Source organism: Echiichthys vipera, assembly GCF_963691815.1.
Source record: "Echiichthys vipera genome assembly, chromosome: 20".
Classification (NCBI taxonomy): Eukaryota; Metazoa; Chordata; class Actinopteri; order Perciformes; family Trachinidae; genus Echiichthys; species Echiichthys vipera.
The window spans coordinates 2,840,698-2,852,824 of NC_139845.1; the positions used below are offsets into that span (position 1 = coordinate 2,840,698).

The following is a 12,127-nucleotide window of genomic DNA, read 5'->3' on the forward strand; positions in this document are numbered from 1 at the left end:
ACACACACACACACACACACACACACACAAACACAGTGGACACACACACACAAACACAGTGGACACAGACTCACACGCACGTACGTCTAGACACACACCGAGGTGAGATCTGTGCCGCATGTGAGCTGCTAATGTCAGAGGTGGTCAAAACACACACACACACACACACACACACACACACACACACACACACACACAGTGGACACACACACAAACACAGTGGACACAAACTCACACGCACGTACGTCTACACACACATCGAAGTGCCGCATGTGAGCTGCTAATGTCAGAGGTGGTCAAAACACACACAAACACAGTGGACACAGACTCACACGCACGTACGTCTAGACACACAGCGAGGTGAGATCTGTGCCACACGTGAGCTGCTAATGTCAGAGGTGGTGGGTGTGATGGTGGGGGGGGCTGGGGGGGCAAGTTTGGTGACCAAAGCTCGCCACCTTGTTCTGTTTCCTGACCAGAGAAGATCTAATCTATTTGTTTTACCCTCAATCTCGTTAGAGCGACGCCGACAAAGCAGGATCTGCCGCTGAACATGTAGAAGATATGGCGCGATAAAGGGAGCGTTACAAAAAAAAATGCCGGCCTGTCTCCATGCAGAAGTGTCTATATTTATCAATCTGCAGGGACTTTTTCAGTTTCCACTGACACATGCAGTACGGCGCCGCTCATTCACACTGAGTAGCTCAACCTGAGTGTGTACTATTCAAGGTTGGAATGACATTCAGAGTCGGAGAGGAATAGAAAGAGAGGCTGGAATAAAAGAGAGGAAAGTGTGGAGAGAGAGAGAGAGAGAGGGAGAGAGTGAGTGAAGGGAAGGGTAAGGGAGACGGGCATTCAGTGCGAAGCGGCTCGGTGGAGGCAGGAAGTGGGATGGAAGCGGGCGCAGGCGTTAACGTGAAGGGAGAAGAAGAAGAAACGGGTGGAGGAGGGTGAGGCAGCTTTTCATATTCATGCTCCGTTTGGGAGCGCGCTCCGAAAAGGAGACAGCGAAACCACGGCTGCTGGAGCGAGGCCGAGCCAACATGAAAGGGGAGAATGATGGAGCAGAAACAGGGAGCTTGTCAAAAGGAGGGCAGCGGCAAAAGACGAGGGCAACGAGGAGGAACACGAGGAGAGGGGGAGGAGGGAGAGGAGGAGGCAGTGTGAGAGGAGGAAGGAGAGGAAGGAGAGAATCTGAAGGTGGCCATATTTAACCTGAGTCGAGTTCAGACATCAACCTGCTTTGGTTGTTTTAACCCCCCCCCCCCACCCAGCCACGAGCAGAGACACCAACACAAACACACGGGTGCAAACAAACCCAAACGACAAATCTGCCCTGACGTCCGTCTACAGCTGACGAGGTTCGACACACACACAGAGAAACCACTCAGAATAAACAACGTGACGTAAACATTTAAGCACAGAACACACGCAGACATGCACACGCGCACACGTATACAAGTGCGTGTATCACGGGATGGTTGGTGGTTGTGTGGGTGAGGGAGGGAGTGAGGTGTTCAAAGACAGGAGGACGCGGCGCACCCACAACACAGCATGGTTGCTCGATTAGGATGGAAGGGTCTGAGAAGCGGAGAGGGTGGATACACACACACACCATGGGAATGTGCCAGAGAGAAGGTCAACAACACTGACGGAGGTCTGAACAATGAAGATGGTTCGGCAACGGTGATTTGGTTGATGGTTTCGGTGGTGATGGCGGTGGAGTGCCGGGGTCATGGGGGGCGACAACACTGGTAATGGTAACGGTGGAGAGCGGAGGACGTAGGCAGGCGTTGGCCCCCCCGGCATCGGACCCCCCAACCGGTGTTACCTGGGCTGGCCAACGCTCCCAGGGAGGCGGCGTTGGTGGACAGGGGGTTTGCGGTGGAGGGACTGGCTGAGTTTTGGGCCGCCGCCGCCGCCGCCGCTAAAGTGGCCAGGTTCTGCAACTGCAGAGCACTCATACCTGGAGAGAGGAGCCAGAGAGGGTGGTGTCAAACCTGGGGAGCGAGGCTGAGGCGTGGCTTGGGTCGCCCGGCCGGACCGGGACAGTGCACCAGAGGACCGGACACGAGTTAACCGCCCGGTGTCTCGAGGTGAGCAAGAGTAACAAGAGCAGTGTGTGGATGTGCTGTGCTGTGTTCATAGGTTTGGAAATAAGGCATAAATGTTTAAATGTTGTCGGCTCCAGACAGCTTTGGTGGATCTCCGCCAGCGTGTGAAGGGAAACTACAGCGGCTGATTCCGCTAATAAGTCCCAAATGTGTTTGAATCAGTAAAAGCAGCCGTTGTGATGTTTAGGTTTGGTGCATTTCTCTGAGGCGGAGCTGCTCCGGAGGCAGGAATCATCTCACTGCTTCAGTTAGATTTGTATTTTCCTGTGTAAGGAACGCTCCGTGGAGGAGGCTCCGAAAATACGAGAGGAAACCAAACCTCAGCGTCGAGTTACCGAGGGTTTGTTCTTCGTTGCCAATTATGTCACTTGAGAGTCAACAGGAGCTCCTGCTCTGCTCAGCTAAGTTGTGCCGGTGTAAACAAAAGTCTAAATGGTCAATAAAGATCTGCATATTTACAGTTCTGGGTGATGAGAGCCTGACGGACATGGGGCTTTATAAAGTGGAGGATAAAAGGAGGTACTTAGGTGCTCACGGTGCCTAATCTGGTGCAGACAGATGTGCGTCCTCCACAGAGCTGGGTCTGTCTGACGTTCCTGTCTGTTATAGTGAAGGTTGTCGTTGCCACCGTACTCTACGGGGGAATTGTTGGGTCTCTGTAAATCATAAATAAGTCATAGAGTGTGGTCTTTACCTACTCTGTAAAGTGTCCGGAGATCACTTTTCTTATGATTTGGCACTGTAAATAAAATTGAATTGAATTAATTTCATTATCTGTCCAGGGATGACGGAGGAAAAAGAGCAATTTAGGCTGGCGAGTTTACAGTTATTTCTCTTCTGATGATCAATGAACGGAGTCCCTGTCAAATTAACTAATAAACAAAAAAAAAATAAAATAAAATATATATATATATATATATATTAGCTGATATCTGCCTTTTGCATTAACAATGTTCTTTACTTTTTCCACACTTGTTTTGCAAAAACAAAATAATTTCAATGTTATTTTTCATTATCATGTGCAATGTTACTTACCTAGCTTAGTTTGCTTATTTAACGTAAAGGTTGAATATGTAGAATCTTTATCTAAAGCTGTATTTAAAAATAAGATAAGAATGAAAGTATTGCTTTTCCATGAAATAATATATTTAGTTTGAATTAATATTTTATGATTTTTTTAATGGTTTGATAATGACTTTCTTTCCCGTTCTGTTTACATTGTACTGGGACAAGAGCGGGTTGCCAGAGTTGTCTGTTGTTCGGCTAAAGAAACAAAGCCAAAACAAAACCAATCATTTTGAGACTAGAGCTAGCTAATCGATTACACACCACTCAAAGAAAGACTTCCAGTTGGCTAACGTTAAATACTGTTGTAAAACGAATCGATTAGTCCAAATTACTCGTTCCCTTGTGTGACTCATCAGTTGACATGGCGCAGGCTGATTGACAATAGCGTTGGACGTCGCGGGTTGCCAGAGTTGACTGTTGTTCGGCTAAAGAAACAAAGAATCATTTTGAGATTAGAGCTAGCTAATCGATTAGACTGGATAACGTTAAATACTGTTATCACATTAATTGATAAGTTGAAATTAGTGGTTACCCTGTATCATTCATCACTGACACACTCTGCAACAAACCTGGCAACCCGAGTGCTGGAATTATTGTTTGTTGTTGCGACTACGATCTTGAGACTCTAGATGGCGGTGTTCGGCTCATTCTCCATATTCAAGCTTTAACTGATTTTACTTTTATTGCTCCTCTCTTAGGCACTGGTGTTGTTATAACTCCTCACACACTTTACATTCATTACTCTATTGTTTATTTTGATGCTGTTGTCCGTTTGCATAAAAACGCCCTAGCGCTCTCTTATTTCAGCGCTATTTCTCTATGAAAGGCCGGATATTTTACCATTTTATCATAAACTTTGCCCTCAAAAACAAAAGGATGATGGTTTATTTTCAACCGCAGGCGTACGACTGAATTTAGTCTTTAATAACTGTAATATAACGACAAGATATCGTGTTTTACACTTTAAATGAGAAGGATAATGTGCTATATATATATATATCTCACTCAGGCTCTCATCACAGCAGCGCATGATTAATACTTTGATTTAAGAATAAGAAATAAAAGCGTGCCCCATTCGGCGGGCGCGCTGTAGCAGAGGACACCTGCAGGCTGAACTCGCCTCATTGTTAATCTGCTCGCTGGCGTTAGCACACGGGCCCGTACTTAAGCATAATTAATGACTACATGCCAACACCCAAATTATGGCGAAGCAAAGTATATAAAAGACCTTCTGTGAGTACAACTAAACCCTTCACCCTAGTGTGTGTGTGTGTGTGTGTGTGTGTGTGTGTGTGTGAATGTGTGTGTGTGTGAACATCAGGAGGCAGAAACAGAATCTTACCACTTAGAGACGCGTCCTCTGACTCATGAGCACGTGAGGAGTTAAAGGGTGGACACTGGGTGTCAATGTGAGGCGTATGTGTCGTATATACAGTCTGGGTGTATATACAGTACCATGGGAGTACGCACACACACTCAAACACACACACACACACACACACACACCACACACATACATATAGACGCACACAAACGAGACACCGTGAAGAAGAAGATCCGTCGGGTTTGACGCCGCGTTGAATGGTTTGAGGTCGTAACATCCAAACGCAGATATCCTTCACCCAGACACGCAAACCCGACACAGCCAATGACAACAGATGGCTGGATTCATCACTGGGATACACTCTTCTGATTGGTTGATTCAATATATACTTTAAAAAAAGGCCACTGCCAGTTTCTAAACGCTTTTTTTTTGAGGTTGTCATGATGAGCTGCTGCAGCAGGAGAGCGACGTGTGTGTGTGTGTGTGTGGCTGCGGTAATAATGTACACGCGCGCGTGTGTGTGTGCGCGTGACTCCTTCTCCTCATCTGTGCTTACTCACGAGCACATCGAGGCCGAAAACCGATGTTGTCATAGCGTTTCGCTCCAATTGTCTGTGTCTGAGTGGTTAGAGCAGTCGCCCCATGTAAAGAGGCTTAAGGTTCTCGAGGCAGCGGCCGCGGGTTCGACTCCGACCTACGGCCTTTTGCTACATGTCTCCCCCCTCTCTCTCTCTCTCACCACATTTCCTGTCCATCCTATGTTAATAAAGGGCTTGAAAACCGCCAAAAAAAGGTCTATAAATCCCTCTCGTAGGCTCCGCCCCTTTAAATCAGATACACTAGAAACTTTAAGAGGTAAAAGACACTTCGCCCTGTGCGTCCGGCCGCAGCCAGGGTGTTTTTCCATTCTCACTCTCTTCCCTGTTTTTCCCCTTTCATCTGTTCTTCTTTTCCTGCCTTTTTCCCCTTCAAGCATTTTCTCTTCCTTTTTTTTTACTTCATTTCCATCCTCTCATCTCTTAGGTTTCTTTTTTCTTTCTTTCATTTTCTTTTCCCCCTGTACTTCCCTCCTTTCCCTTTCCTTTCTTCTCTTTTCCATTTCCTTTCTTCTCATTTCCCTTTCCTTTCTTCTCATTTCCCTTTCCTTTCTTCTCTTTTCCATTTCCTTTCTCCTCGTTTCCATTTCCTCTCTCGGGGGACCGTCCTTCCTCTCTCGGGGGACCGTCCTTCCTCTCTCGAGGGACCGTCCTTTCACTTCTTTTTCATTTACCCTTTTCTATTTATGTTTACCTCCCTTTGTTTTTTCACTTCCTTTTTCTTTCTTGCCTCCTCCCCCTTCCTTTACACACATCTTGTCCTCCTTACTTCCTTCTCTTTTTCCATTTCCTTTTCTTTGCCTCCTTTCATTCTTTATATTTTTTCCCAATTTCCCACATCTTAACTGCCTTTTCCTCCTCTTTTCTATTTCCTTGCCCTTCCTTCTTCCTCTTCATCTCTTCCCTGTTCCCTCTTTCTTTTATTCTTTCCTTTCCTCTTCCTTTGTTCCCTTCCACTTCCCAATTTCTCACTCGCCGTTCCCCTTCTCCCGGTTTTCCTCACCTCCCTTTCTTCCCACTCTTTGATGACAGAGACGTCTCGTTCTCTCTCTCTTTCCGCCCCATTTCTTACTCGCACGTGTCAAAGGTGATCTTCCTCGTTCCTCGTTGAACACGCGCTTTTCAAAGACAGTCAAAAGGAGAAAACGGGAGCAGGCGGGATGTAAAAAAAGAAAAATAACTGGGTTAAGGAGGGAATAAAGTGGAGATGGAGCCGCACGGAGGAAAGAAGGCAAAGAAAGAGAGACCGTATGAGACGAATGCGATCCACTTCCCACATCACAGTCGTAGTATCCGGGCTGTGCAGATGGTACGTGAGTGTGTGAGCGAGCGTGAGCACATATGTGTGCGAGGACGCATGTGTGTGTGTGTGTGTGTGTGTGTGTGTAGCCTGTATGGCAGCGCCGGGCTGCACCAGGCTGGCGTTGGCTGCGTCTAATTGAATGCTCATTGGTGTAATTGAAGCCTCTCAGCTCTGCAGCTCCTCGTGTTAAAGACTGGGACCAGATGTCATTCAGCTGTGTCACATCTCCTGCCAATCACTAATGCTCTCTCTATCCCTCTCTCTCTCTCTCTCTCTCTCTCTCTCTATCCCTCTCTCTATCTCGCAGATGGAGGACCAACAGATCTCCAGATTCAGACACCGTCGGCTCGCTCTCGGTTCCAAATCCCAGAGCCTATTTATCCGTCCGAGTGTGTTTTTGTGGTGAAAAATGTGTGTTTTGAGCGGCAGATTTTGTTTTTTTTTGTCAGCCACAGTGAAATCGCAAGGCACGAGGGACTGCGACAGAAAACGGGAGGATACAAAACAAGGTTTCGCCACTTTAAAAACTCCCATCACACTTCCCTATCCTTTTCTCCCCCCCGCCCCGTGCGTCAACCGACTAAACGGCGTACAATTAAGAGCTGACACCTCGCTGAGAAAGGCGCGGAAGGATAGAATAGAAGGAGAGAACGGAGGAGTGCGAAGGCTGGAGCGAGGTGTAAAGAAAGGCGAGATGGAGAAGAGACGTGATTGAAGAAGATGGGAGGTGCAAGAGTTTCTGCCCATCCCAAAAAAAAGAAGAAAGAGAGAGAGTGATGAGGAGGAGAAGAAGAAGAAGACAGAGATGACGAGAGTATCCCTGGAAGTCTTAAATAACCTCGATTTAAAGCCGGGGAAAAATTACATTTCTTAAAGATAGAGATTTTTTTTATCTCATTTAACATTTAATGGGACGCTCCTCGGCACACTCCCGGCTCAGATTAGCACCGAACTGGGTTAATACAATATGCATTTTTTAGTGCGTCGGCTTCACTTAAGAGAATTGCACCGTCCCTCACCACTCTATTTCTTTGTGCCCTTCTTCTTATTCAACCCATTTAGAGTTTGAGAAGTTTCACCGGTGACGTTCGCTGCGAAATAGGCTTAATTTTACGAGCTCCGTGTCTTCGTTTCCTTCTCTTTCGAATGGCGTTCAACTCAAAACCTGCAGATACTCTTAAAAAAGGAAACATGGAAGATGACAGACGACAGAGAGCAGTAGATGGCGCCAGCCCGCAGTGCAACGTCTCCACCAAAGAAGGACTTTTAACCATTCCCCCCCCCCCAAACTCCCTTTTTTCTTTTGCTTCCCCTCCTTCTTCTTTTCCTCGCGATTCAAAGCCTCGGCGCAACTGTTACACGCCCGGGGCGCCGCTCTTGTCTGGCCTCGTTAAAAGATCAAGACCATTCTTATAGCAACGGTTAATAAATCTTCAGGGCAAAGATCTGTCTTTTACGCCGCCACGCGGGTTCATCTGCTATGCTCTTTGGTCCTCTTTTAAGAACGTCTGTGAACACAAACATAACAAGAGAGGCGCAACAGAGAGTGCGACGTGGATCGTGGTTACACGGGAGGGAAAAATGGACTCACCGGCCATCTGCTGGATCCCGCTGAAGGCTCCCAGGTTACTGGAGGAGGTCGCCTGCTGCAGCAACTGATGGAGAGAGAGAGAGCAGAAGGAGAGAAGAGGCAGAGAGGGAGAGTGAGCGGGTGGTTACGTACGGATTAATACATGTTGTCTATACAATGCTACACTGAGAGCAATGTGGTTTTTGCCTTGATGAGTAAATGAGCCGCTAATACAGTCGGATCTCTCCTCCGAGCGAACGCCGTTCACGTGCCGGCGTGATTCTTCCCGACAAGTTGAGCGTGAAAAGCTCTAATCTAGCCGACTAATTAGATTCCAGAGGAACAACAAGTGGAATACTGATGCCGTCAAAGAAGTCATCCTTCAGAAAGACTCGAATTCACATCCTGTTTCGATTGTGTGTGTGAAATTTTAGTTTTTTTGTTACTCGTTTCGTCCAGAACGGAGCGAAGTCTGTTCAAAAGGGCGGGAAAAAGAGGGTTAACCCTCCTGATGCCATCAAATTTGACTAACACCATTTATTCTAGGGGTCAATTTGACCCTCCTGTTCTCCTAAGGGTCAATTTGACCCCATTTAATGTTTAACATCTCTAAATAATGTCATTTTTTTGCTTTATATTTATGACTTTTCCTCATTTTATGGAGACGACTCATAAAAAACCTAAAATTGTCATGATTATATTTATATTTTATTGTTCTTATCGTACATGTACTTGTGGCATCGGTGTTCCTTTGGGTCAGTTTGATCATCTGGATGATTTAATCATTATTATTATTGTCTATTTTACAATTCAAATATTATATGAGGTCAAATTCATGCTGCTGTCCTTGATAACGGACGTTACTTTCATTCCAGATGTTACAAATAACACAAAATAGCACTTAAAATAACAGACTTACTTTAAAACACACAGACAGAAATCCCTCCATGCAGTTTAACATCAGTGATATTTTTCATTTAGTTAAATAAAAACATAAAGTGCCCGACTTCACTTGAGTCACACATTGATTATGATCATTTCCCAGATGTTTAACGGTCAAATTGACCCCGAGAATAAATGGTGTTAGTGAAATTTGAGGGCAACAGGAGGGTTTAAGTACTGTTTTGTGTTATTTGTAACATCTGGAATGAAAGTAACGTCCGTTATCAAGGACAGCAGCATGAATTTGACCTCATATAATATTTGAATTGTAAAATAAACAATAATAATAATGATTAAATCATCCAGATTATCAAATTGACCCAAAGGAACACCGATGCCACAAGTACATGTACGATAAGAACAATAAAAAATATATATAATCAGGACAATTTTAGGTTTTTTATGAGTCGTCCCCATAAAATGAGGAAAAATCATAAATTTAAAGCAAAAAAATGTCATTATTTAGAGATTTTAAACACTAAATGGGGTCAAATTGACCCTTAGGAGAACAGGAGGGTTAAAGGAGCAATCGGGGCGCCCAAGTCACAAAACACACTTTATCTACATTCTTTTTCTTTAACCCCCGTAAAAAAATAACTCAATTTCCAGTACAATGATGTTGAAAAGACAGGTGTTAAATGCACTTAGGAAGAAATGAAAACCTTTGAGATGTGTGGTTAAAGGCGAGACACTACGGCCAAACTTGGTCTGCTTCGCTTCTTCTTTCAGACTCGTGCAAAATAATACATTTCTACATTTAAACAATTACAATCGTCTTAATGTCAGTCGTCAACTGGGCGAGTTGCACGGGGCTATCAGTGAGTTATCTCTGTTACGAGCCCATTTCACCTGTAGGCTCGTTAAACAAGTGTTTTTTCTCACTCTCATCCGCAAATCTGCACTTCAGCAGCGCCGCCACACACCGAAGCTTTCATTCCTCGCTGCGTCGTGGAGGTTTTTACAGAGTTCGCAGCCTCGTTCACATCCTCATTTATACAATATACTCCAAAAAAGTGAGTTTTTAAAGGATGTTGACGGTGTTTTCTGATTGGATAAAAAGAGATATCTGTAAAAACCTCCCACTCTAATGTGAGAAAGAAAGAATTTTGAACCTGTTCAGTGTTTATCTTCTGGAAATATACGTTAAATTAGCAAATATTACACATATAATATACGTATTTAGACAACTTGTGATAGAGAAAACAATCATCTTAATGTCCATAATCAACTGAGGATGTGTCATGGTGATACATATGTTAGTTTGACGTGTAGTGTCTCGCCTTCACTTAGAAACCAAAGATCAGAGAGTCAAGAGTCAAGAGTTAGCACCGAGACTTTCCACAACAACAGTCCTGAGTGTGACGCTCTGAGAAAAGGCAAAGGGCTGCAGAGACACAGGGAGAGGAATGAGGTTTCTGAACCCGACTTTAAACCAAACAAACAGAAACAAAACAAATCCCCCAATCAAACAAATCAACCGGTGAGGTTTCTCAGATGCCGCGCAACCGAGCCTCCACTGCAGGATCCCGCAAATTGGGGATCAGTGTGTTCCCGAGGGGCTCCGCGCCGTCCCTCAGCCGCATCCTTTATTTGTTTAATCCCAGAAAAATCCAAAGAATTTAGCACAATTAGTGAACGTGTTGGATCCATTACGGCACTGTTGTTTCCACATGTCTGTTCTTTGGTCCATCTCGTGTTTTTTCTACTTATGTATTTAGGTTAAGAAGCAGGAGAAGCTTTTACATTTCAGTAGATCAAATTTAGGGCGCACTCACACTGTCCATCCGTACCGTGCCCAAACAGGTTTTACAGGTAAAGCCTAGTTCGTTTGACCAGTGTGAGTGCAACCGTACCGCGTCTAGGAGCGCTACGCTTGTTGTCCACGGCCCGTTTATGAGAGGTGGGCTTTGTAGAGCACGTTTGCACGTGTACGAGCATGAGCGTGCGCACGTGTACGGCGTATGTCATGCGAGTGTGTGTCAGCGCAGGTGTGCGTCAAAGTGTTTTGTGGATCAAAAATGTCAGCTGAGGTAAGTTCACCTGGCGCCGTGTTTGAAAAGTATGTTTTCTTTTTCTAAAAAATGCCAAAAAACATGTAAAAAAACAGACATAATTGTCAGATTTTCTACTTTCCTACGGTCCTTGAATGGATCACCTGGGCCAAAAGCTTGAATATCACTTTATTCTACATGTCGCGCTTAAATATTCGCCAAAAATCAACAGTTTGCTTTCACCCGATTCTGTGAAAAACATTAAGGTCACACTCACACTGTCCCTCCGTCCCGTGCCCAAACAGGTTTCACGGCTAGAGTCTGGTTCCTTTGACCAGTGTGAGTGCAACCGTACCGCGCCTAGGAGCGGTACGCTTGCCGTCCACGGCCCGTTTGGGAGAGGTGGGCTTTAGTAAAGAACGTCTGCACATGTACGAGCATGAGCGTGCGCAAATAAATTTGTGAGTTTTGCTTTGTTCAGAGACCTCATTTCATTCAGGGGAAGGATGGAGGGAATCGAGAGGAAGAAGGGAGGAGAAGAGACAGGAGGCCAGTGAGAGAGAACTGGGCACTTTTAAGGGTTCGTTCGATTGGGGCACTGACTGCGGCGGCGTTGGCCATGGGGCTGCAGTAAGGGACGGAGGAGGTGATGGTGGGTGACGCGGCGGCTCTCCTTACAGCCAGATACTGCGGGGTGAGGCCGCCCAGGCCCGTCAGGCTCCCCCAGGTGGTCGCACTGTTGAGCTGCTGCATCTGCTGCGCCAGCTGCTGCTGCAGACGCCGCTGCTCCTTGTCCTTCTGCGTGTCGGCGAACTTAACCACGATGGGAGACGAGCAGCCCTGTGGGGGAGGGAGGGGGGGGGGGTAAAAGAGGGGATGGAGAGAACAGGAGAGGAAGGGGCAGCGTAGGAATGGTGAGAGAGGAAGAGAAGAAGGGAGGAGGAGAAGAGAGGATAACAGGAAAGAGGGGAATAGAAGAAGGGAAAGCAGAAAAGACGATGACGGAGATAAGAAAAGAGGAGGAGAGGAAAAGAAAAGATAGAGAAGGAGCAAAGATGAAAGAGGAGAGAAAAGAAAAACAGAGGAGATGAAAGAGGAGAGCAGAGGAGAAGAGAAACAGAATCAAGAACAGATGAGAGAAGAGGAAAGAAGAAAGAAAGGAGAAGAGGTTAGGAGAGGAAAGGGAATAAATAGAAGAGAAGAGAGAGGGAAGAGGAAA

The 12,127-nt window shown here is 45.8% G+C and overlaps 1 protein-coding gene across 1 annotated transcript in view; it reads right to left on the bottom strand.

The window, feature by feature from the left end:
- The window catches only part of celf2 (cugbp, Elav-like family member 2), a 250,147-nt gene that overhangs the window by 18,033 nt on the left and 219,987 nt on the right, over positions 1-12,127 (bottom strand). Inside the window, 5 exon segments of the mRNA XM_083935660.1 lie at positions 505-541; positions 543-547; positions 1,832-1,966; positions 7,997-8,060; positions 11,512-11,748. Coding sequence (XP_083791786.1) covers positions 505-541; positions 543-547; positions 1,832-1,966; positions 7,997-8,060; positions 11,512-11,748 — 478 coding nt within the window.